Source organism: Pygocentrus nattereri, chromosome 14 (assembly GCF_015220715.1).
Source record: "Pygocentrus nattereri isolate fPygNat1 chromosome 14, fPygNat1.pri, whole genome shotgun sequence".
NCBI lineage: Eukaryota > Metazoa > Chordata > Actinopteri > Characiformes > Serrasalmidae > Pygocentrus > Pygocentrus nattereri.
The window spans coordinates 15,232,501-15,260,089 of record NC_051224.1 but is presented as its reverse complement, the minus strand read 5'-3'; the positions used below and the strand labels follow the sequence as shown (position 1 = coordinate 15,260,089).

Sequence of the window (27,589 nt, the reverse complement as noted above, 5' to 3'; positions counted from 1 at the left end):
GAGCTTAGCTCCAACCTGCATCTAACATGCTGCCTCCACCTTGACTGAACACTACTGCATCTGACCCAATCAAGCAAGGACTTCTGAAGAAGTCAGTGAGCTGGAGCAGGTGTGGTAGGTTGTGGATGGAGCTTGACTGTGCAGGAAGGTAAATCTCTTGGACCAGGGTTGCTGACCACTAGTATAGAGCCAGATTTTGATGTTTAAAGGCTAGTAAAACCAAATTCCTTTCTGGTGATTCATCTTGAAGATGGGTAAATCTATAGTAAATGGTGCGTTTTTGGGGGGTGGGCTATTTGAAACTTTTTTTCAGCTAGCTGGCTAATGCAGAACAACGCTGCATAGCCATTGTTACCACTAGAAAGATGAATGTCATCTATTTATTAGCATCTAGATCAGTGGCTACTAGCAGGCTGGATTTCTTTAAAAGGGATTCCTCGTGGTTGTATGACATATTTGCGTAATGCACGCTGGGTAGTGAGAGAACACTGATGGATGAAAACACAAAAAAGGCACAAATTTGAGTTACAAAACTCAATGGTAGGGGCACTTTAACCTCTGGGGCAACAGGTGGTTGTGGGTAGTCTAATCCTTAAAATTAACGTGACACAACTGCGATCCCTTTCGATTGATGTGGACAAATTACATCACATTTCATAAGCATGGAAAGAGGTAGTCGCATGACTGACAATCAGCAGCTGTTTTGAATAAATCCAACCAATCAACAGCCATAGACATGAATGAGTATGAGGATAATCACTGGTATATGTGTGTGTATGGGTGGAGGGGAAATAAATAAATCTAGGATAAAAAAGATAATAGAGGCCCTGAATTACTCAGTGCTTTGGATTCAGCTGAGCCCGTGCATTAAATCACCCCTGCTCAGTGGTGACCTGATCATTTTATACCCATCTCTAGGCAGATATCTCTTCACATTAGAAATAAAAGATTTCCTATGTTCATATGACCATGTGTGACAAAAACATATCGTCACTGTGCAAAGAAACTTGTATCTCCAAAATAATAACTTTGCAGGAGAAGGAAAAAATGTTATAAGTTAATGCGAAGAGGTTGTGATTTTGGGGCCCTTGGTCCATTCATTGTGAAATTTTTGCACAATGTTAAGGCCAACCTTGTTTAAATGGTATAGAAAATAAAAAATGGCCAAAAATCGACATACTTGTTTTTTTTGTACAGCAACAACATGAGTGTAGAAAATACAACCCACTCAAAACTGCAGTAATTTTATTGCTTTCCAGAAGAGTTTTGTCACAGAACATTAGCAGGAGAAGTATGCTAATTCTATGATAGACATCCCCCTAAAATATACTAATCTAATCAGGATCAGGCTACTGTCTCCCAAAAGTGCTATACAAAGTCAGTATAGCAGCACTGAATATTTTTGTTAATAAGGCATTTTCTACAGAGCCCCGCTGCTGACATCCTGTATAAGTAAAAATAATGCATGGCCATGACTTAGTAAGGCGTGGGATTGAGATGATTAAGTCGTGGCCACAACTTAGTAAAGCATGGGAACAAGATCCTAATGTGTGGCCACGACTTAGTAAACTGTAATCTTGTTCCCATGCCTGACTAAGTCATGACCACAATTTAATGATCTCATTCCCATGCCTTACTATGTCGTGGCCATGCATTAGGATCTCGTTCCCACACATTAATAAGGCATGGCCACGCATTATTTTTACTTACACAGGATGTCACCAGCGGGGTTCTGTAATTTTGTATTAGAAATAGACTAGACGTTTACTAAAACCTTGGTGCCCCCCTGCCTCTGCATCAAAGCGTACAAAAATGATCACTCATCATGGAGAATTACTGCAATGAGGACAGACTCCTCCACATAGTTACACACAGTGAAGCCAAACTGCATTCTCCAGCCTAAAGATAGCAACGAGAAGCTTCTTCTCATATGAAAGAGGTTTTAAAATCTTCAGATGAAGATCACAAAGGCGGATATGTTGACAGAACTTCAGACATCCCGTGCTGACATTTTTATTTTTACACTGGAAATATTAAAGGTGAAGTTTTGTACTATTTCAAACACACTGTGACAGACTTTTTAGCAAAGAGAAAAGATAAGAAAAGGCCTTTCTGGTGTCAGAAATTAACACAGCCAGAGCAGAACGTTACGTGCAGAAAAAGGACAGTGAACTGTGTGTCTTGACCCTTCGGTCAGCTCTTCCTGCCAATTAAAAAAGTGAGGAAAGCGACTCCAAGTTTGCAGTAGCCAGACAGATACAGCGATGTACGCATGTTTCATTAAATGTGAGAACAATCTAATAATAAGCATGCTGTCATGGTAACCTACATTTGCCAGCTTCCCTTTGCTCCTATTGGTGAACTGACTGGTCAGGTGGTACAGAACGCTCCGCCCACGCTCGCGTGCACGACTCAGATGTGAGCGGCTGGACTTCCTGTGCTGCATGCCATCCTCTGTTACAGCAAAGATAAAAGAAGAACACACTTCAAGCAAGATTAACTCAAAGGAGAATTCCACCCACATTTCAAAATTTCTTTCAAAATGTAATTCTTGAGATGTGAAGTCTTTCAGAGTGATTTTAATATAAAAACAGATCACTGCAAATGTTCTCATGACTCATATTTCTTTACAGTGGCATTGGTAGGCATCAGGTTTCATAATGTCTACAAAAATAGTCATTTTATTTGCAATCCAAAATGATTAGTGAATCTACATGCATCTTCTGAGTTTTTATATGGAATCTTAATAACAAAGTAGTCTATGGGTACTAGTTTGTCTTCCAACAGCCTCCTTGTACCGCTGTGCTTTACATGCTTTACACCAAAATCTTCCACAACTACTGTAAAATAATATTTCAGACATGCATAAACTTTTCATGCTGTAACTTTTTGTGAGGGAACTTTCAGAGGTATTGAACTTTTCAGATGTCTGGTTCCTATCACCACCACTGTGAGCAGTTCAGACTCTGGATGTTTCTCTAGAACAGAGCATTTCACTCTGAATGGCTTCACTCTGATTGAATAATGCACCCTTCAAAATTTGGTTCGCTATAGAACCTTTTAAATGATTGATTTTAAAGACCATCCACTCTATGGCCCTTTAGTGAACCGAAAGTGATGAGGTTCTTTTGAAAAAATGACACTTATGACCAGTATTTTGAAAAGCATGCTTGTAATTTGTAAAAAGTTATTGTCTATGCACGTCAGGCTCCTTCAGCGGACATCTTACCTTGACTCCTGGAGCAGTGGTGAGTCTTGCCGTAGGACTCAGTGATGTCTTTGAAGGAGAAGAGGAAAAGCACTACTTCTCCTTTCTCATTCTTTATGGGTACAATGTCCAGCAGGCACCAAAATGGAGTTCCTGAGGTCCAGCAGAAGAGAAGAGATTAGATTTCTCTCTGCAGCCCATAGAAGAATAACTCAGGAGAAATGAGACACAGAGATGCTGTATAATAGTGTTAAACTTTGACCTGAGCCTTGGTCTCTGCTCTGCTCAAGGACAGATAATTCTTACTCTGCACTGCACATTTTACAGAGTTTCCTGCATCCAACACACTGGACACTAATATTAGGCAGTACTGGCAAAATTCGGTATTTCCCCAAATATATCACAGTATTAGATATTTTATAACAGTTAATGACCCCTGTTTCCTGAGCACTACTTCTTTGTGCTAAAGGAATGACTTACAAACCCTTTTCTCTTACAATGACACCAAAAGGAACCTTACAGAGGAATGCACGTTACCCAATCAGATTTCTAGAGAGGTGACGTTATTGTGGTTATTTACATTTTATTTATTTATTTATTTATTTATTTATTTATTCATTCATTCAAAACAATTAGCAGCATCTACATAATGGCATTATACTGCAGTTCACTAAGGTCTTGGATTTGTTACTGTCTCAATATCTGTAAAATCAATAAGGTCATGTGACACCAATACCAGCACGCCCTTATGGATGCTATGTCATCCAGCACTCAGACACAGTTCAGTAACAAATGCTTAACTTATGTAAAACTGCATCCAAGCATCCAATTTAAAGCAAATGTGGTGTACCGTTCTTCTTATAGTAGCGGACTTCGGCCTGGTACTCCCTCTGCCCCTCCAGGGTCTTCTGAACCTGCTGGGTCACTCTCTCCCTCGTTTCTGAGCCATGCAGGAAATGACACATACAAGTCTTCTTCATGACCTCGGTCCGAGCAAAGCCAGTCAGCTCGCAGAAACCATCTGAACAGTAAACGATGGGGTAGCCGCGAGAGCCCTGAGCATTTCCCAGCAGGAAGTTACTGTCTGTGTGGTCACAATAACAGAGGTAGACAAAAAAAGAAAATATATCACATAGTTGTTGCAATACAAATTATAAATGAAAATGAATTGGTGAATCAATAATATGATTGGCCTGCATTTTCTTGACTAAATTGACATGAATGCCTTAATTCCTCAGAGCACTTACAGAATTACTCATCTGAGACTGCAATTGCTCAGGATGCTCAGAAAGACTGGGAAATGCAGGGATTGGTTATAGAGCTCATTTGAATATTGGAGCATCTGCAGTATCTCTATTACAATGAGCAGCATTCCAGTGATGACAGGGATGCAGGATTCAGGTTTTCAGAATTGTTGAAACTGTTAAAACAATAACAGAATAATAACCAAACAACAGACCTTTAAACTATTTTGAGTGTACCAAAGATCCATGTGTGCTTTTAGATTTTGGGCTTGTTGTTTATATGCACCATTCTGCTGTACTGGTTCAAACACATATCCTGACCTGATTATGTTTATTTTATGTAAATAAATTAGTGCACTTTGTTACTACCAAAAGAATCATAACACTACCAGAACTGTTTTGATAGTGACAATGTTAATTTTGAGTAGAACTCAAAAACACTAGTCAGTACATGACTAGCAAACATAGCCACACACACATAAAATTGTAATATTTTCATTAAAACACTAAAATGGTGAGTAACACTTCTCAATCACACTTGAAACACTTCAAATGTCATGGCAACATGTTGGTACCCCATATACTGTTAGAAATAAAGGTGCGGTGCAGGTACATTTTTCATTCATCATGTTTCGTACAAACAATGTAAATGTACCCTCAAAGGTACAACAGTGGTTTTAAGGTCCAAATGTGTACCTAAATAAGTTTTTTCCAGGTGAAAAGTACATATTTGTACCTATTTTTTGCCTAATGTTTTAAAACAAAACAACAAAGTAAAAGCCTGGAGATGAAATGCAGTGTGTGAAGTCAAGTACAAATGTATCATTTCAATGGATTATAGTAAATTATGCTCCCTGACTATGTATCCTTGAGGGTCCCACCCCAGTGACAAGAGGGGTACTGTACAAGTGACAGTTTGCTACATTTTTTCCTGAGAGTATAGTAACCATGAGATATACCACAGCAACCCCCTAGCAACCAACAGAGATACCTTATAAACCACGTGGAACATCACAGAAACTGAATATAAACCACAGGGGACACCATCACAGTACACACTTCAGACATCATATCAACCACCTAGCAATGCCCGAGCAACTACCTTAAACAATATAGTGACCACCTTATTACTCCCAGCAACCACCTGACGCCATAGTGACTGCTAAGCAATAGCCTGCTTAATTGCAGAAAATATGCGTTTCACTAGTGACAATTCCTAATGTTACACACTGACTTTCAGACTTTGGGACACATTTACTTCCAAACAGTTGAATTTAATTACCATGTGGCCATGAGGGACAGGGAGACAGTGTCATTTCTACAAAAGTGTTGCTAAAATAAGGTTCTGCCTACGTACTGAAACTCTATGAAATTCACTATAAAACAAAATCTTTAAACTTCACTTTAAATTAAATCAAAATTAGCTTTAAGAAAGAATAACATTGAAAAATATACAAAGTATTATTTTCACAAATGTAAATTTTGGAAAAATTTGGGGACAGACATCTACCAATAAGTACCCTATGAATTCTGATTTTGCATATATTTAGCTTGTTACTCGCTTGTAAATTTGGCTTAAAATAGACCATAATTTAATTCTTATAAACATCAAAATTTAATTGTTTTATTGTGGGACTGCAGTTTCAACTAATTTGTTAGAATGGTCCACATATGTTGAACTGCAGCAGCCATGCATTGTTTAAGTTACCGCTGTCTTTTAGAGTGAAGTGAACTGCTCCCCTCGTGTAACTGGCCTGACAGATTGACACTCAGCTCAAATGCTTGTTCTGCAAGAGAGAGCAGAGTCAGTAGGATGTGCATCAGCAGCACCTGTGAAGGTCATATGTACATATCTGATTGGTCATCTCTCACCACCATCTAATGTGTTATTATGTGTTCTTTTGATAACATATTGTCATGTTATTATCATGTTATAATCTTATTGTTCAAACAAAAAACATATGGTATTTAGCTTGATGTTGTGTTATGTTGTACGTCACCTATACACTGCATTCAGCACCCTTGAGTTAAAACATCTTCTCATGCCCCTGAATGGTGATTAATAAACTGATTGTGCTGCCCTATATTAAAATACACCTACATTTAACTCGCTCAACTTCTATTTCTCATTAATAGATCATCTATGAATCACATTACTCTGGAGAGCGATGCACAAACGCACAAAACTGCCCACGCCTGGCAGCCTGGACCACATACAGGCTCCATTGTTTGACCACACTGTGAGACAGTAATACTTTGATTAGTCCACCGTGCAGGAAGAAATGAATACAGCTGCTGTAGAATGAAGTCAAGAGTTCGAAATGGCATCAGTGGCAGCTCTTTTCCCTCTGTCTCTCTCTCTCTCTCTCTCTCCCCCTCTGTCTCCTTCTGTCTCTCTCTCTCTTCCTCCCTCTGTCTCTCTCTCTCGCTCTCTCTCTCTCTTGTCTTTTAAAGTGTTTATTTCCCTCAAAGTCTTTCTCTCTCTCTCTCTCTCTCTCTCTCTCCCTCGCTATCTCTCTCTCTTCCTCCCTGTCTCTCTCTCTCTCTCTCTCTTGTCTCTCAAAGTGTTTATTTCCCTCAAAGTCTTCCTCTCTCTCTCTCTCTCTGGTCTCTTAACATGTTTCTTTCACTCAAAGAATCTCTCTCTCTCTGTCTCTCTCAGAGTTTGTTCTTTCTTTTTTCCCTTTCTCTCAAAGCATCCTTCTCTCTCTGGCTCTCTTTCTCTGAAAGTGTCCCTCTCAGTATCTCTTTCTGTCTCTCTTTCTCTGGAGGTTCCTTTATCTCTCTGTCTCTCTAATTTTTTCTTTGTATTTCTCTGTATCTCTTTCTCTGAAAGTATCTCTCTCTTGCTCTCTCAATCTAATTGAAGAAGGTTTTATTCACTTGACTCTATCACACGACAGTGTTGCTAAATCATGTCAATAGACATATGTCAGTCTATCAAACTATTTCTCTCACTGTCTCCCTCTGGCTATGGCACTCCTCTACACATCTGCCAGGCAGAGAAGCATTTTGTCCCCCTCTTAATAATACTTTCAGTTTCTCTGATTCAGGGTTTGACTGCTGAAATGCTGAAATGTATCTCTCTGAGATATTTGTATTTTTGAAAAATAAGGGGAAAATGCTTCTCTGTCTCCACCTCCCTTCTCAGGGCAGCCAGGTTTCTCTCTCTCTGTCCTGCTCTATGGCCAGACTATGGTCACTCAGCCTGTATTTGCCCCGAATGTGCCTTTGCTGAGTTTCTATGACAGAAAGGAGATCGAGGGGCAAATGTATAATGCTCTCTTAAGGTTTGATTCATTTGTTTTGCTGTTTTGTAATCTTGTCTAAATGTTTCGGATGAGAATTGGCTAGGAGTGCTTATATCAGGGGTACTTGCTGTCAGATGTATCCAGAAATTTAGTGTTGTTTTTTGGACGAGTGTCAATAGAAAATGTCTTAATTCATTGGTTGCGTGCAGGGCCTCTGTTGGATGCAAGTCCCAACTGGCGTAATTGATTTTGCTGAGTAGACCCCAAATTTTACTCCCATAAAGTGCCATTCAAGGATCAAGCATATATTTATTACCCCTAAGGGACCAAGGCTGACTTTTTCAAAGTCCTTGTACAAATGAGGGCCCACCACTGGCCTAAAGTTTTATTACACACTTCTATAACCTGAGAAAAGCTCAGCCAGTTTGTATTGAATACCCCATAGTTACTGAATAATAAGCCTGGGATTTAAGGGTTTCAATCATCCAAAGTGGTACCTGCAACTTTTCTACACACTTTGTTAACACTATACAATCAGTTTCTGTTTCGGAGATTAAGTGACTCATACAAGCTCACAAAGGAGAATGTGAAGTGCTATTGATTAGTTATACTATTAAATTGTTTATCAGAGCATTTAAATTTTGCAAAAATTACAGAGCTCCACATGCCTTCTCAGCACTTTTACTGCCATATTAAACCTTCCTAATGCAGTGATAGTGAGTCTGGGAAATGTATAATTTAGTCTATTAGCTAGTCTATGTGCTAGGGCGCTGCCTGGTTTGAAAGGGTATCTCTCTCAGTTCTGTTCAGTTTCTCCTGGAGGCAGACGTTTATAAATATATGCCTGCACAAACAGTTTTTCCACAAAAATCTATCAAATACTGTGATAAAATGTGTAAAAAATACCTTGATCTTAATATTATCATCCCTGTCTTTTTTAACAGAACATTTTCTATCTAACTAGACATGGCGCACTGGTCTACAAGTGTGTGTGTGTGTGTGTGTGTGTGTGTGTGTGTGTTTGTGTTTGTGTGTGCCTTTGAAGCACAGACCACCTTTGGTCGGAAGATCAGAGAGAAGAGCTGAAGCAAGGGAGCTGGGCAGACACAGGCAGTGGAAAAGGAGAGATGGAGTAAAAGCACAAAGAGAGAGGGGGAGAGAGAGAGAGAGAGAGAGAGTGTGAGAGAGAGTCCACAGTCACTGAAAGGTTCAGTAGAGCTCATCCAGCACTGAAATATCTAATATAAACCCAATAATGAACCCACAGCATTGGCTGAATGAAGGCTCTCTCTTTGTCCTCCATTCTCCTTACTTCTTTACGGAGCCCCTCTTTCTTTTCTCTTCCACACTCTCTACATCAAGAGTTTCCAGTTTCTCTCTCTATCATTAGTGAGCTTCCTCTTTTGGAAGTTAATTTTTTGGCTGTACATTAAACGAAATGTCTCAACTCATTTAAAATGAAACATGTCTTTTTGAGCAATGACTTGAAAACATGTACATTGAATTGAATTCTTCAAATCAGTCCCACGTGAGCACAGTACATCTTGGCAGCACACTAAGGGTTGGTTATACTATCCATCATTTTTTCAAAATATCCATATATCAATTGTCGAGATATGAACAAAGACATTCAGAGTGGTTTGATGTGAAAGAGAAACTCAGATTTATTTTTTAATTGTGGTGACAGGAATCAGTGGTTGTGGTGTCTGCAATTATGGTCATTTTATTTATAAGTAAAACAACTAGTGAATCCTAACGTGTGCTCGGAGTTTTTTATGTAATGTTGATGATGGTGAAACAGTGATAATGTTTTCTTTGGGTCCAGTTTTTCCATACAATTCCTTGCATGTGCCTCTAAGCATCCTCTTAATAGTATAAGGAAAACATGTGATGGGCATCCTCTGCGTGTTAATAAGCACTTCATGTAATACCCTTATGTGTGGCAGCTTTTAGAGGCATTAAACTTTTCAGATGCCTAGGTCCCATCACCACCCCTCTGTGAGAATTAGTTATTTTCATTTGTTTTATTGAGTCCTTGTGATGTTTATGTCTCTATCACAGCAAAACAGATGCTGTTTTCTATAGATCTTGGGTTATTTATATCATTATCCTGACAAAACAAACATTGTTTAATCAAGGTAACATTAGCAAATCAAGATAATGGCATACAGATCTTGAAATATTGAGAAAACAGCATTTGTTATGCCATGATCATGACACAAATAACTTAAGACAATAAGCTTTATGCTATATTTTTATAAATAACTCAAGATTTTCTGAAAGCAATATTCATGTGATATTGATGTAAATATCTCAAGATCTCAATAAAACAACATGTTATATTGTTATATTTATATTTCATAACCTTTGTGTCATGATGTTTAAATAATTAACTCAAGATCTTGTGAAGACAACAGTAAGTTGTGATAGTGATATAAATAACTCAATATCTCAGGAGAACATTTATGTCGTGACATTTATAGCAATAACTCAAGATCTAGAGAAAACATGCAAATCCATGGCCCTTTAGAGCTTCTTTAGAACCAATTTAATTCAAAGCCTGTGATATTAATGGAGGAGCAGCCTGTTATATTAGCCTGTTATCTTTTAGCTTTGCTAACTAACTAATCAGCCCAGTTCTGTTAAAGAAAATGAACCGTCGGCCCCTCAGTGTCTTATATCATCAATAAACGCAGTGGTCCATGTGAGCAGCATTACAGTCCACTCTTATTCCAATAACAGCATAAGAGTTTTTGTCACTAGATGCAGTAATACAGAGCTTGTTTGGTCTTTAAACACAGCTCAGCCAATCAGATTTTAACTGGAGCTCTCCTTTTCACAATTCCCTGTAAACCACTCTGAATTACTGTTTTAATGATGGGACTCTGCAGAAAATCCCCCTCAGTATCACCCATTTTCCTTCATTTTGGTTGATGTAATGTAGTTTATTTCTATGAAAGTGGTAAATAGCGTAAATTCAGAGCACAATGTTCTTGGCTGCTTTTCAGCTCAAAGCCAACTTCATGCTGATGCTGCTTCCTGCAGGTTTAATCTTTTAGTACATGAGACAAAAAAAACAAAAAAACAAAACAAGGCAACTGTGTACTATGTCCCCATGGCAACCTCGCTGTGTGTTTAACCTCAGCCTCTCTGGCTTCACCATTATGTAAGACCTGTTCTGGTGGGGGGCTGGTGTACGTGTGTATCTTCATATTTGCATATGCATGTGTTTTATGGGAGCGTTGGCTCTTTGTGTCTGTGCGTACATGTAAGCTGTTTTGAGAGTCTTCTCTGAGCCGCCTCTGGCTCTTTCTCCTAAATATATCATTTAATAACTCACATAATTTATTATGTCGGACCCCCAGCCCTGTGGTAGCGACCCCCTTTTTCTCAGCCTAGCACTCAAATGTGTTCCAGTTTGACAGTTCATATTAAAACACAGAGGCTCTCTCTCTCTTAGTGAGTTAAAGCTCAGAAAGAAACTGACAGAAGTAGAGGATGATCAAGAGCACTCAATTTTATTGGTGGGCTACAATTAAAACAAAGAGCTTTTACAAAACAATGGAGCCATTTTAGTATTAAAACTGACAAACAGGACAGTGGAGACCCCTCATTTATTTCATTTCCAGTTAAAACAGCCATTAAGTATGTAAGCTATTAATTTAAAATTTATTCATTTAAAAATAAACATCATAAAAACTAAGACTAAATATAATATAATTTTTTCAGAGTTTAGCGTTCACCCTCTGCGTTTATTACAGCTCCTGTACTTCCATTCTGCAGGGATATTTTTCCACATCTCCACAGTTAGCTTGCAGAGCAACCAGCGCCAGGCTGAGTGAAAATTTTCTCAGGTTTATGTAAATATAACTATAATGTGTTAATGTATCAGTCAAAACATTTGGCTCAAACTAAATCCTCAAACCAATCATGGGGGGTCCAAGATCTCCAAGATCTCTCTGACCATTTTGTTCCTACCGGCATTTCAGGGGTCAGATCAGGGGTGTCATACTCAACCACTAAAAGGGTTCATAATAAAAAGGCTAAAAAAATCCATAAACCACAGAAGATCCATGTTTTTATTTCATTTTTAATTAATGCTGTGCTGTAACATGAACTGACCATTGTTAATTCAAAATATGCAAAAGTAAATTGCTTGAAGTAGACCTTAAAATATTACAGAAATATTTGAAATATTCAAAATATAAAAGTCCCCACAAACTAAATTTTTAAACCTACCTATTTGCTCAAACTGGACATTAAGACTTTGGCTCAGTTTCTAAGGTGCTGAGCTGACGTTACATGTTTATGTTGATTGAACTGCAGCTGAAATGATGCTAGTGTGTTTGGTAATATGACCAGTGTGGATTTGTGTAGAAATCTGTAGAATTGAGGTGTAACCGTTGTCCCATGGACTGTTGTTGGGGTAGGAGAGTCACAGTGCACATTTGTTACAGTGTGTGCTGGGGACTGTAATGCAGGGCACTGTGAAGCAGGCTAGTATTAATAGGAAATTTTGCGGGCCGGATAGGGTTGTGTCGTGGGCCTGATCTAGTCTGCAGGCCTTGTGTCTGACCCAGGGGTTCTAGCAGTTCTTGCACGGATTTTAGGAGTTCCATTTTCTCTGTATCTTTACATTTTTTTACTCTAGTTTTGGAAACTCCTGATTTTTCTCTTATTTTCTTGCTCCCAAATAATTAATGACTTGTACCAAATAGCCATTTTGACTGAAAAATGAATAAAGGGTGGTCTCTGACTTTTGAACAGTACTGTATATCTTCCCAGTATTGTCAGATTCAAGCTTGACTCCTACGTAGTCACTGATTCATTCACTCATTCACTGTCAAATGTGAAATAACAACATGAACAACATTTTTTGTGCAGGACTGCACAAAAGCAATTTATATAGAGACTGCTTAGTTAATTCATTAAGGGTGTAATGACTTCAGTACAGTGTGGAAATATATTTTAAAAAAGACATTAAAAATAGTATTTTGAAATGATTTTGCTAGTATGTCCATCAGTCTCTTCCAAACATGAAACATACTAGCAAGCTAAGTGAAAATAGCATATCCTCTTCAGAGAATAAACTTCAATTTGAAGTTTAACATAGTAGAAAAAATAACACATAAAACTTAAAATGTGCCAAATGTAGCACAGGCCACATTTCATATTTATTTTTTCCAACATGCTAAACTCCATTAAATAAACAGCAATTGTGCATTAAAATGTCTCCTCTGTTAACTCATTTTTACATAGGAAATCGCCAAAACATGGTGATTTCAACATGGGTGCTCAAATGTATGCTTACAACACTATACACACGGAAGTATACAAGTATGGAAGTGACTCATCTCTCATTTCAACAAATCATAACTGGCAGTTGTTTGCATTGCAGAGGTCTTTGTTAACTGGAAAATTGATCTATACATAATCAATACAGAACAATGTGTAATATCTGACATTACTCACTGCAATAAGGCAGTGTTGGTTGTAAACTGATAGGGTCTGTGTATTCACTACAGGTGGGCTCATTGTCCAGCCATTTATGAGCCATTAGTTGAAGCGTTGTTGGTATATTTAGGTCTGTTCATCAGTTTGTTCTATCACGTGTACACATATACATCACAAACTTCAGGTAACATGAAACTTGTCCATGTTTACAACTTATACTTACAACCTTACCAGCTATTCACATTCTACTTCATTCTGGTTAATCCATGCATTTTGCCCCAAACAATAAAGAACGAGTAGATGTGTGTTTGTTTGGATTCACTTGATTCACTGTTTATGGAAATGCACTGATGATCTTTCTGAAATAGAAGCTCACCATGCAGCAAGTGACATCATCTGAGCAATGGATATAACACAGTACAGAAAAAGAATCTTCAAACAATACGGAGAAAAAGCAATTAACCTCCATATCCCATTACAAACCAAACACCTACTCGGATAACCATCGCATATTATTGACTACAGTGCTCCATGCCCTAGTCCCTCTATTTTTCCATCTGTTCTATGATTTTGTTCACCAACTCCTTGCCTCAGTAGGCCAGAGTAGATCGTACACACTCGCTCAATTGTCCAAGTGCACGATAACCCATACTAGAATCTTAGGAGCTGTGATAGTGTCACCTAGACTCCCAGATACATTGTTTTTCTGTCACCAGCCAATATCCTCAGAAAAGCTGCCTTTCTTTCTGCATTTCTGATAAGAGACAATCTCTCCCAGCACCAATGAAGAAAATAGGATTCACAGAAAAGAGAATATCTCTACATTTGAGCAAAGAGGGTCAAAGCTCATACATTGACAAATAAATAAGGTATATAGTTTTTCATTGAGTATATGGGAATCTGGAATAGGGTAGAGCAAAAACCTCTGAAGCCATCGCTTTTCTGGGGTGGTGCCCTTAAGGGTACATCTCAGTTCCTTTATTCAGGGAACAAAATTGTACCATAATCCATTAAAATTATATTTTCCACATCCCTCATCTCATCTCATCTCATCTCATCTCATCTCCAGGCTTTTTATTTTACTGTTCTGTTTTAAAACATCAGGTTATGAAAAGGGAAAAAACTTATTTAAGGTACACCACTGGACATTGAACCTACTGTAGTAACTGAGGGTACATTTACATTGTTTGTACCTTGATGAATGAAAAAAATGTACTTGCACAGCACCTTTATTTGTAACAGTGTGTGCATACAATTGCCCTACCAAAAGGAATCATTCAACTCTTGAACTCAAATCAACAGGCAGGGATTGCCTCAAACATGCACCAAAAGCTTTAGCCAATCATAGTAAATCTTTCTTTGAACTGTGCAAATACAGCAGTGATACTTGGACAAAGTCTGTGGTAAACTAGATACACCAAAAGAAAGCATGGAAGTCTGGAGAAAATCTATCCTGCTTTTTTTTGCTGTGTAAAAAAGTGCATAGATTTAAAAGAAGTGCATTAGTATATATTTTTTCACCATCACTGCAGGCGTTTTTTATTTCTGTAATGCATTGTTATACGTCACCTCACATAAACTTGTGTATCATCTAGAATCCCAAGTTTACTGGTTGCAAATTTGACTTGGCTGTTTGTGCACAATTTATTAGTGGGAAGAATGGTATTTCCCAGTTTCCAACACCACTCAAACACAGCATCACTCAACCATTGGGAATCTCTGTGTTATCAACCAATCCTGACTACTAGTCTAGCCACCAGTCTAAAAGCTAATAAACAGAACCAAGTTTGCATTAATGTAATTCTTACCTTGATTGCTGAACTGAAGAAAACTGTAAAGAAAAGTTATTTTGTCTGCAGATGCCACGTTTTTTTGACCCAGATACCCTAGGTTTTCAAACTGGTTTAAGCTGATTTTGGGCTGGCGTGGTGCTGATTTACCATGCTAAATCAGTCATGCTCATGCTGGTTGATCAGCATTCCAACATACAAAACACAACATGATTGCCACAATACCACTGTAGGATGCTAATAAGCATGTTTACAACAGAAATAGCAATGGTTAGATGTTTCATTTTGCCCGGAGTGCCCAGTTAACAGCACAGAGTTATTGTTTTAAGGGTTACTCCACATTCACCAAGAGCCTGGCAGGTAAGGACATGAGTACACCTTCCAATATTTTCACCTCTTAACATAGAACTGATTGATTTCAAGTGAAGTATTGGTCTTAAGGCATTTACACAGAATAAATTATTTCAGGCATGTGCATAACTGAGGTTCTTGCTCACTAAAAGTGATTTTTCAATCAGCAAAAATGTGACATTACTTTTTCGACCCTCTGTTTAGTTTTTGCAAGTTTTGCAGTGACATGAACTCAATGACAAATCATGGCTGACCATGCCATTGGCATGGTGACAACCAAGATGACAAATCAGCTGGAACTGGAACAATATTACAAACGCTAAAAGAATTTGATTCTTCAGAAGCAGCTGAAGCTGGTCTCAAACAGCTCAACTGGGGCCCACTGCTGTTCTACAAGGAGGAAAGGAGACCTTGCCTGTTTGTTTTGTGCTTCGTCTCGGGAGCTGAAAAACATTGTTATGTCCGGCGTGTACAGTTTTACATGGGAAAAACTGTACCCAAATATTTCACATTTTCATGTTGCGTTGTGTTGTGCTATGTACAGTGTGTCTTAATAGCCTTTATTGTTGCGTTAATACCCATTTCATATGCCAGCTTACTCCAGTCAGATATTAGCATTTACTGAGGTGTTTAACTTGATATTTAAGAGGCAATTTAGAGCATAATACAGACATATTTTAAAGACTGTTAAGTACAAAAAATATTTGGAGCACAGTTTTAATTTTTAAATTTAAAGGAAGTTTTTTTAAAAATAAAGTTTTTAAAAATGAGTTAAACTGACATTTGCTTGATTTTTTATATAGAAATCTATACATACCTGCAAGGCTGGTGTGGAATGAAAAAATGAGGACAGTAATAATGTGTTGTGTATGTGTGCATCAGTTTCACTCTGCTACTTCAGGACAGCTGCACAAACTACACAAACAGTGCCAATATGACACCCATCGGCATCTAACTCCATCTATATCACCCCAATGCCTGTCTCACTCACTAAGATTAGGTATCAAGGTATTAAGACAAGATGTTCCTGGTGTCCAGTTGCTATGGTAATGTGAAAAAGAAAACATATGGCATTGTGCTTATTTCTGCTGGGGAGGTTACCAGGATACAGTGACAGGGGTTTCATTCTAAGTAGGAAGCATGAAAATAGAATTTATATCAACCCACGTTTTCTTTTTTACTTTTAATTATATTAAATTAAGTGAGTTGAAGCTGTGAATGATGGAGGAGCTGTTATTTATTCCTTTGTGGCAGAATGTAATATATATCATGGCAATGTAGTATGATCCAACAGGTAGAAGGTCAAACAAGATTTATTCACCATCAAGAAGGAGTTTAATCTAATGTAAATAAAGAAGTAGATGCTTACAGTCTGTCTGCTGGTGGAAATTAATATCTCAAATGCAATATCCTCCACACTTCCATAACCTTTACTGATCCTAGATAAACCTGGTGAATCTATAAAAGTATTCAGAAGATTTGAAATTTAGATTTCTTTCTTCCTGAATGATTTTAAAGGACACTTTTACTTTAACTTAACAATTTTAGTCCTTCATATGTAATTTCTACTTCCTGACACGGGTTGAAAAGAAAACCCATTTTGTCCACACCTCCAAAGTTCTGTCTTAGAAGTTGGCTCCATTTTCTGCTAACAATCCAAGTAATCCTTAACACATTCATTGATGTTGAGGTCTGGACTCTGAGGTGGTCAGTGCACTGTTCTGAGACCATCAGCAGCTTCTTTGTTGGATTTGAAATTTGTATTCTTTTTTGTCTCTTTCCTTTTTTAGTAGGAGCTTCTTAACAGTTACACATCCTTTCTGACCCATGGCGCTGAGTTGTCTTCTCACAGTACAAAGATGGACAGAAACTCTTGTGGAATATTCCAGATCTGAAGCAAGATTAGAGCTCGATTTTCTTGTCTCTCTCAAATATGAAAGCTTTAAGTACTGTTTATCTTTTGTGGACAGTTTTGTTGGTCTATCAAGTTTCAACTTTAACTTCCTCATAAATGTGGATTAATCTCATCTTTAAATGTGTTAGAAATAACCCCTGAAAAATGAATAACTTGTTTTTAATGGCTGTTTTGACTGGAAATTAATTAAATGGAGGGCGGTCTCTAAATTTTGCACAGTATTGTAGAAAAAGAACAAAAACCTGCTAACTCAAAATACAATTATATTAGAAGCCATTGGGTAGTTGCTGAACCTTTCCTATTGACTTCTATTGTAAGCCAGTTTTGAGCCAGGGGGTGTTCTAAGTACATATCATGCTCTAATTACAAATTATTGTCCATGGTAAACAATAGATTACCAATATTTCATTCAGAACAGCAGTGGGAGAACAGCATGATATTGCATCAAATTATGAGCTGGAACTGTATTTTAGCAGTGCACACACACACAGGCCATGGTATGGATAGAAGAGTCAGGTCAATGGGTCAGAGAAAATGAATTCATGAAGAGAGAGAGACTCGTGGCCCTCATATCAAGGAACTGAGATCCGAACCCCAGTTACTCAATTAATTTCACTCCTCAGAGACTTGACTTGGATTCACCTCATAGAGACTAGACACAGACACTTGAATCATACTCATGCTTGACTTGACTCATACCCATAGACTCAAAATTTGACATGGACATACCCCAGAGACTCAAGGTTTGAATGGGACTGGCACTCCAGAGATGCAAGATTTGACACAGACTCAGACACCACAGACTTGAGACTTGACTTTGACTCAAACCTCAGAGACTCAAGACTCAACTCTGAAGCAAACCTCAGAGACTCAAGATTCTGCCATGAACCCAAGAGACTCAATTTGGACTTGCACCCCAGAGACTTGAGACCCAACTCAAACTCTAAAAGGTTTCACTTGTTCTCAAATGCTAGAGTCTCAAGAATCAACTGTGACTCAAAGCCCTACAACTCAAGACTTGACTCAGACTAGAATCCCAGAGACTTGAAACTTGACTCTGACTTGAACCCCAGAGACTCCCACCTCGACCTTGACTTGAGCTCTAGGGATGAGAGATTTGATTCAAACTTGAGCCCCAGAAGTAAGAGACTTGACTCAGACCAACACCCTAGAGATTCAATATTCAACTTGGACTCACACCCCAGAGAATCAGGACTCGACTCATACTTGAAGCCCAGAGATTGAGATTCGACTGGCATAAAGTGACTTGAGAACATTTCTGATACACTATAGTCTGAACAGCAACAGAGCCAATCTGTTCATGAAATGTACTTTAGCAGTGTACACATACAGGCCTTGGTGTAGATAGAAGAATCATGTCAATGGGTCAGAGAAAATGAATTCATGCACCTTGAGGCAGCGAAAGAGTGAGAGAGAGTGAAACAGAGAGAAAGAATGAGAGAGAGAGGGAAAGAGGCTCTAGGACACTCATTTTGTCTCATACACCACACTCACTCTGTTTTTCACACGCCTTATGTTCTTTTAGACTGTGTGTCACGACACGTCAAGGGAGCAAAGACAGTGTGTATGAGAGATGGTGAGGTGAGGATACGGGACAATGTGTGTGTGAGTGTCAATACAGTAGAGTGAGTGTATGTGTCAGAATCATCAGTACAAAATCTTGTACTAAAACTGCACAAGGAGTACAGATCGTTTAACCATGCAACAATAGCGCTGATTAAACTGACTTACAGCCTTTCACTCACTCTATTAGTGTCAGCCTTCTTGTTCACTTCTAATCATATTGTTCTCTGGATATACCAGCAGAGTGGACAGTGAAGTCAAAACGATTTTCATTTTTGCTGTTTACTCAAACACTGGAATAACCCATTAAACAGCTGTCTTATTATTCAGTCATAAGTCTTAAGACTTGTGACTGAGTATTGCTGTAAAGTGAGGGACTGAAATATGGTCCACATGCAGATTCTGGAGTTTTTAAGTTAAAGCTATAGTATACAATGACTGCATATCTGCCACAGGCTAAGTCCATGCAATGTCAAGAAGGAGAGATGACCAAGAAACAGCTTAAGAGGAAACAATCTGAACAACAAAAACAACAGAACGTAATGGCTCACTATTTAAGGTAGATCAGGAAAATCGATTAAAAAGCTGATGAATAAGAAGCTACTCAGCTTCACTGAGAATTGATTATTTTGTTCCATTTGCAAGTTTTTTTACAGCCACAAAGACCTATAAACAAGTTTGCAAGTCCAGTGTCGTTTGCTGTGGCAATGCATGTCCATGAATTTGGGGCGGGGGGAGTGGTGGTGGGGTGGAACTTGAAGCACTTGGAGCACTGAAGGGAGGGGAGTATTTGTTTTGCTGTTAAGTTGAAATACCAACAATCTTTCTCCAGAAATGCTTACTGTACCTTAAAAGGCAAAAAGGCAAATAATAAATAATAATTAATTAAAAAAAAATATTTGTGATACATTTTGGATTACATTTTTAAGCATACACTGTCATTTTATAATATTTTATACACTAAATCTTAAGCTTTTAATAAAAATTATTAATAAAAAAGGGCAGTGGATTAATGCGCGTCTTAGAGTAGAATATACTTGGTGGCCTTGGAGGGTGGAAAAAATTAAATATCTTATTGTTAATACAATTGTAACCTTTAAGTTTACTTGTTTTTGTGAGAAATTGATGTAACACATTTTGTTCATTAGAAACCAGACAGAGTTGTTACTTTTTTTTCTTTTTTTTTTTTTACAATTTCTGCATAATTCAGTCACTGAGATATAAACAAAGTCATTCATGCTGGTTTAATGTGAAATAGTTTAATAAAGAGAAATGTACCAACACAGATTTCTGTACAGATGTCATAATGTCTGCAATGCAAATATAGCTATATTATTTCCTATTTAGAATGAGCAGTGAACCTACATGTTTTCTGAGTTTTAATGTGTAAAGTTGATGATGGTAATTTGCCAGTCAACTTTTTAAAGAACATGTTTCATTCAAAAGCTGTAAATATACTTCAGATAGTAAACACCTCACTAATGTTTGGCATTTGTCCTAATAAATTAAAAACTGCAATTGTGAAGCCTCTCTTAAAAAGAAAAAATGAGAAGCAACTCTACTGAGTAAATATAGAGCAATTTAAAATCTACCTTCCATCTGAAAAATTATTGGAAAAAATGTCCTCAAGCAACCTATTGGCTTTCTGTTCTTAAATAGCTGTTTAGACACGTCAGTCAGGTTTTTGGCCTAATCATAGTAATGTATAGTAAAAATGGCTCTAATTAAAATTATTAATAACATTAATTTAAATATAGACTCTGGAAAAACATCTGTTCTATTACTGCTCAATTTCAGCACTGCCTTTGATACCATTGACCATAAATTTCTCATAGATAGACTTGAGAACTGGGTTCCCCAAGGTTCAATTCTTAGGCAACTCTTATTCAATTTACATGTACTGCCTCTTGGTCAAATACTAAAAGACTATGGGATATCTTACCATAGCTATGCAGATGATATGCAGACGTCTATGGGAGACCTGGACAACTATGGTTTCAATGACTCACTTTTTAAGTGCTTTTGCAGTTGAACAAAGATTATGTTATTTGGGAGTAGCAATGAGATGCACAGACTTGCTGCCTATCTGGATTAAAGAGCCCTAAAATCTAAAGAACTAGTATGTAACCTTGGTGTACTAATGGACTCTGATCTCAGTTTTAGCAGTCTTGTCAAAGCAACTACTAAATCATCAACAAGAACATCAACAAGATCAAGATTAATCCATGCCATCATTTCTAGGTCTCCTAACTAGACTCCCTAAAAAGACGATCAAAAAGCTTCAGCTGATTCAAAATGCTGCAGCCAGAGTTCTAGCTAGGAGTAAAAGAAGGGAACACATCACCCCCATTCTTGAATCCTTACACTGGATACCTATCTGTTACAGAATAGACTTTAAGATCTTATTACTGGTCTATAAATTGCTCAGTGGTGCAGGACCAGCATATCTATTTTATATGCAGCTATATGAGCTAAGCAGAACTCTCAGATCATTAGGAACTAGCCAGTTAGTCCTGCCAAAGGTGAAGACTAAACATGGAGAAGTAGCATTTAACTACTATAGTAGCATTTACTACTGCTTTTAAATGGAACCAGCTCCATTTAAACGTTTGTCAAAACGTTCAAAACATTCCTACTTAAGCAGCTTTCAGCACAGTCAGTGTTAGTGTTTCTAGACCCTTTTCCCTTCCTTTCTAATTTGATTGTTAATTTAATGATTTTCTATTACAAATCTGTTGTTTTAATTATGTTTTTAATTTTAATTCTTGTTTATTTTTTTAAACAACTCTGTATTTTCTGACTATTTTCTCATTTGTAAAACACTTTGAATGACAGCAGTGTATGAAGGGTGCTATATAAATAAACTTGCCTTGCCTTGTACAGTGAAAGACATATACCTTTCTATAATGAATGTATGAAAAAATACAATTTAGACCAAAACTTTTTTAAGACTTCCATAAGACAACATCTCAGGTATCAGGCCGTGTACTTATAACCACTTTTGTTAATGCATCCTGTGAGGGAGCTTTTAGAGACATTAAACAATATGGTGCATTTCACATCAGACCACTCTGAATGACTTTATTTATATTTGAACAATTTAATTATGATACCAATTTGTTGAATATCTGCTTAATATTTGAGCCTTGCATTAATATTTATGCACTTTGTGAAGGTGTTGCCTTGTTGCCTTCTCTGCTAATGCAGTGGAAAGTTTTGAGCAGTGCGCACACCTACAACTATTACACCTCCCATGAGGTTCAGATTCTGAAATGGATAGAGATCTGTGGTGTGGTTGGCTAGAAAACCCTTAAATGGTCAAGACCCAACAGTGGGTCCAAACTTTAATTATTCACTTCCATTGCTTATGAATAACTCTTAAGTTTACAGCCAATAATTTTAAGGCCATAATCAGTTATAAATGCCTAAAGTGAATAAATAGTATGTGTAGTATTAGTTTGTCAATATGATATGACTTGATAGTTCATAATGCTATGTGTCATTATTTAGGCTGTTATATTAGTAGGCAGACTAGAGAGTTAGCTAGTGAGCCAACATTGTACACTGAAAACATGTACATCAAATAACCTAGATACATTAAATAAGTAAATATAAGTAAAAATAACATTGTAGTTAAATAATGTGGTATTTAATCCTTGAACACATTTATTTATTTATTATTATATATATTTATTTATTATATATATATATTTCCTTATAACATTGACATTCCAACCAGACAATATTTGGAAGGGATTAACAGTCTAAATGAGCACACAGTGACAGGCCAGCCTTCAGTGTCATTTAAGGTGCATATCATCAGTGCAAACTGCACACTCTGACCGACTTCTTCAATTGTTTGCTGTTCCTGTACTGAGAGTTATTGAGTCACCGTGCTTTTTGCCGTCTGCTCACTCAGGGAGCAAATATTGTAGGTGAGCAAAGGCTAATGCCAAAAATACACCAGTTATACAACTGAACAATAATTCTCAGGTGTCACAGTACTTATAATCACTTACTATAGGTAGAAAGTTGGAGGGGGAAGTGGTGGCAAAGCCAAAATATTGGCACCTCTGGTAATCATGAGTAAAATGAGCTGTAAAAATATTCTTAACTATCTTTCTTTTCAATCTTTCATTTAAAACATTAGCAAAAACCTAACATTTATTTAAGGTACAATAACTGAAAGAAAAAAATCTTGTCATGAAATACACTTTTTTCTTAAATATGTGAGCATGACAATTACTGGCACCCCTAGAAGTTCGTAAAATCTATCTGAAGTATGTTCCTATTTATATTTCATGTTTATGTTTCAAAGTTCACCTAAAGTATCAGAAATACTTAAATAGTCAGACACAACTTTCTGTTTCACTGGGGAATATATATGAGATGAAACACAGACCAAAATCCATCAGTGATCCATCACTATGAGAAAGATCATAGAAAACAGCAGTGATGTGCAACAAAAGATCGTTAAGCTGCACAAATCAAGAAATGGCCACAAGAAAATAGCTAAACAGTTGAAAATGCCAATTTCCACGATCACTATCATAATTAAGACGTTTAAAAAACTGCAGTAATCTGCTGGGAAGAGGAAATATGTTGATACTGACCCCATACATAGTGAGGAGGATGGTTTGAGGGTAAAACAAATCTCCAAGGATCACAGATAGAGGACTGCAATCAAACACCACTTTTTGGCTTTGTAGCTTTTTGCTATCTTTAAGACCAAAGATGAGTTTGGCGTGAACACAATGATAGCCATGCAGAAAAGTAGCTCATCCCCACTGTGAGGTATGGTGGTGGATGTGTGGTACTATGGGGTTCTTCTAAAAGCCCTGGACAGTTTATTCTGATACATGGCATCACAGACTGCATCAAGTACCAGCAGAAATAAAATCAAAACCTGACTGCATCAGCCAGGAAGCTTAAACCGGGCCATAGTTTGATTTTTACAGCAGGACAATGATCCAAAGCACAAAAATCAACACAAAAATGTCTCACACAGCATTAAGGTTCTGCCACGGCCATGCCAGTACCCTGAACCAAACCCCATAGAAAACCTGTGGGATGAGCTGAAGAGGAGAGTCCGCAGCGTGCAGCTCAGAATCTGAAGGATGTGGAGAAGTTCTGTATGGAGGAATGGTCTCAGATCCTTTGTTATGTGTTCTCCAGTCTCATTAAGGTTTACAGGAGAAAACTCAGAGCTGTTATGTTTGCAAAGGGAGGCACAAAGTCCAAATGCACAGTGTATTAAATGAAGGAGTGCCAGAAAAATATTTATTTACTGATAAGATTTAATTTTTTATTCCATCTTTGTACTTTAAATAAGGTAAGATTTTTGTAAATGTTTTGAAAAAAAGATCAAGAGGATCAGCAATGAAAATGTTGCCAATATTTGTGAAGGGCACTGCATGGCCAAATACATCCACAAATGAAAAATGATGCCTTGTACTGCCTCATAAGTGCTCAATGAGTCTGAATTAAAAAACAAAAGAATCAAACTACGTGACAGTCTGTCAGTGGCTCTCACTGCTAATGATGAATTTTTCTGTTTTCCCTGTCCTGACACATCTGATTTAAGTCATCAGGTAATTATTAGATATCACATGCTCATATAGTGTATATGCCTTACATTCTCACTCACCGCTCATTAGATGAAGCAAAGAAATGCCAATCAATATCACATTTGTGTTTGTAAGTGGGGACATATTATATATTATACTATGATCAGAATTTTACGAAAAGTCACGGATGTGTGCACAATCTTGTTATGCGAAAAGAAAAAAACATCCTTTCTATTTGCCATGTTCTTTTCATTTCTTGACATTGAAATTGTGGCTCTAAGCTGTTGGTGCAGAATGTAAATTAAATGTAAATGTATTACCTTACATTAATATGTAATCAATTATAAAATGATCAGTCCCTTTTAAAAAGTATGGCTAAATGAAAATAATAACTCTTCACTTTTATAGCCACGGTCACACTAGACATTTGCAGCTAATGTCAAGAAATTTGCAAGCTAAGCCATGAGATCAATGATGCTGCAGTTAGTGAGCTAACTCAAGAGCCCCTGCCCCTTTGCCCGCAAACTGTACAAGTGATCACTTATGTAATAAATGTATGTACTATTAAGATCCATTTCAGTGAGATGAGGCTCGCTCAGCAATGCCCTGGGAATAGAGCTTGTGGTTGGCTTGGGTTTTGTTTAGAACTCCCTCTGGTGCGGCACTGACCGCCTGTGGAGACTCTGACCTGTCATATTCCATAACAACTTATGTGACAACAGAGGTGTTAATAACTTTTCATTATTGTAAAAACTAGTATTTATATGAGACTCTGTGGAGCTCTTAAAAAGAATCATATATATGTACTAAGTAGCAATTAAAGCAACATCATGTAGCGATTGTGTTTGTTCCATTGTAGACACAGTGGTGCATTATGTCTTCCGCTTGACATCAGTTTTTTTGTTTTGTATTGTTTCTGTGTCTGCTTTGATGTTTCCTTGCTGGCTAAGGAGTCTTCCATCATTCCACTGAGATAGCAGCTGAGAGTGATTTTCCATTCATGGGTAACACTACATCACAGCTATGATGTGGCCCAGATCGATTGCTTGAGTGATGCTGTACTGCAGATACTAGGCTACTTGGTAGTATTTGACTGCATGAATAGTGCTATGCCACGGCTAGGAGGCCTCTTGGGTTCGTGGTGTTTGGCTGACGGAAAATGCCCCCCCCCCCCCCCCCCCCCCCCCCCCCCCCCCCCTTCATGGCTAAGGACATTTTTTGCCTTTGAGGCTTCCTAGGCTGGCTGCCTGTTTGACACACCAAAGTTGTGGAGTGAGACTTTTCCCCACAGCTAAAGACTCTTTTTGGGCTAGCTAAGTGAGTCTATGCTGTGGTCCTTGTAACCCCCCTCCCTGCCACTAGCTGTTGTAAATGCAAAGTTGTGTGTGTTCTGTGTTTTAGTTATTGTTGATTGTGCATTTTGTTATTTTCTGATAAACCACCAAATACTAGAAGTTCAACAAAAACAAAAACTCTTACAAAGTCAAACACTTACTAAAAATGCTATCATGAATATAAAAGCAAAAAAACTCTAATCAGAGCACACAAGTGCTAGTAAGTAGAGTCTTGTCCCCACAACGTCCAAGTTCATTTTGGCTTATGTGTAATAGCACTTCGGAAAAATTGTCTGGAAGTCTACAGGGAAGATGGCCAGGTGGAGAGGTGCAGGGTACATGATCTTTCTAAAAGAAAACAAAAGTCCTTTAGAAGACGTTAATATTAGAACAGCATGTTGGCTTTGGAAAACAAACTTAACTTGACTGAGCAAAGTGTCTCGTTAATCGGTACAACAATTACCGTGTATGAGAGAATTGGTTGTTCAGAAATTCTGCATAATTCAGTCTCCAAAACATGAACGCAGTCATTCAGAGTGGTTTGATGTGAAACGATCTGTTGAAAAGAAACACTACTGTAAAGAATCAGTAAGTTTGGAACCATTGTGTTCATGAACCATTTCACACAAACCATTCTGAATTGCTTAATGAGTTCATTCTGCAGAAATATTAAAAAATATAAATATTATCATTTTCTCTTTTTGCATAAATAAGAACACAGTTGCGCTGCTGCATATCAGAGTTCACCAAAGTTGAACTCGATGCCAAGTGTCACACATGAAATGCATGCTGACCAGAAGTCTCAATGGAGAGCTGCTCATTGCCCAAATTCCATTGAAATTAAAGTAATTTCTACTGGCAAAAATTCACAGGTAAATGCAGGTGTGACTGTGCCTTAATAAACTGAGCCTAGCATGTTAGAGGAGGTAAAGAGTAATGCATACTGCATAGTCTTGTCGCAGACTGACCATTCAGAGTACATTTGCACAGAAACCTGCATGAATAAACTGACCTACTTTTATAAGTGAAGTTTGTGTTGTACATAATGTGAAACTGACAGAGCTGCTGGTTGTCTGACTGCCCGAATAGTGCACTTTTTCTCTTCCTGCAGTCTTGTTACAAGTGAAGTGATTCTCCAGGTGAGCTTATTATAAACGGTCCTACATGGTCAGTGCAGAATAGAGACTGACCCCAGAGCTGCTGCAAAAAGCCAAACCACTGAAGCTTAGACAACCTGGGCTCAGTTCTGTCACAGATTATGAATCTAGTGGCTCAGTCTACAATAATAATTAGCATTTATCTTTGTGTAGCTTGTATTTTGAGTATATTTTACTTGTGGTTTATATTTCCATCTAGAAAATCACCAAAAGAAGCAATTCTCCTCAAGAATAGCCCCAGAAAGAACCATGTCAGAGGTCCCTCATTATCCACAGAGGAACCATTCCTGGTGGCACCTTGACAAAGGTCCTGCTAAAGAACCATGAAGGAGTGCTGTACCTGACTCTACAGCGTTCTCTTAACTGAAAATGAGGGAAATGTGTCTTATATGTGATTTCACAGTACTGTACAAAAGACATCATTTCATTAATTTAAAGTCAAAGTGACCATTAAGTGCAAGTTGTTCGCTTTGTAGGAGATGTTTCTACACTACTGTAATGCAACCAGACTGGCCGGACACCTGCAGTTAAAACAGACTTTACTGGGGGTTCAAGACAGGCGAAGGCAAAACAGGTGAAGGTTAAAACCAAAAAAATCCAAATGAACATTACAGAAATAATCCAAGCAAATAATCCAAAAGGGCTAAGACAAAAAGTTGAAAAACACTGGAAACAGGTACGGCACATGAGTAGAACAATCCAATAAATAACACTGAGTAGCTGTTTGGAAAAAC

At 37.8% G+C, this 27,589-nt stretch overlaps 1 protein-coding gene across 1 annotated transcript in view; it reads right to left on the bottom strand.

Moving 5' to 3' along the window:
* kcnh4a (potassium voltage-gated channel, subfamily H (eag-related), member 4a) overlaps positions 1-27,589 on the bottom strand; it is a 58,237-nt gene that overhangs the window by 25,435 nt on the left and 5,213 nt on the right. Inside the window, exons 2-4 of the mRNA XM_017721237.2 lie at positions 4,059-4,292; positions 3,230-3,361; positions 2,330-2,454 (exon numbers count right to left, since the gene is read on the bottom strand). Of these exons, the coding sequence (XP_017576726.1) occupies positions 2,330-2,454; positions 3,230-3,361; positions 4,059-4,292 (491 nt within the window). The remainder of the gene's footprint in view (positions 1-2,329; positions 2,455-3,229; positions 3,362-4,058; positions 4,293-27,589) is intronic.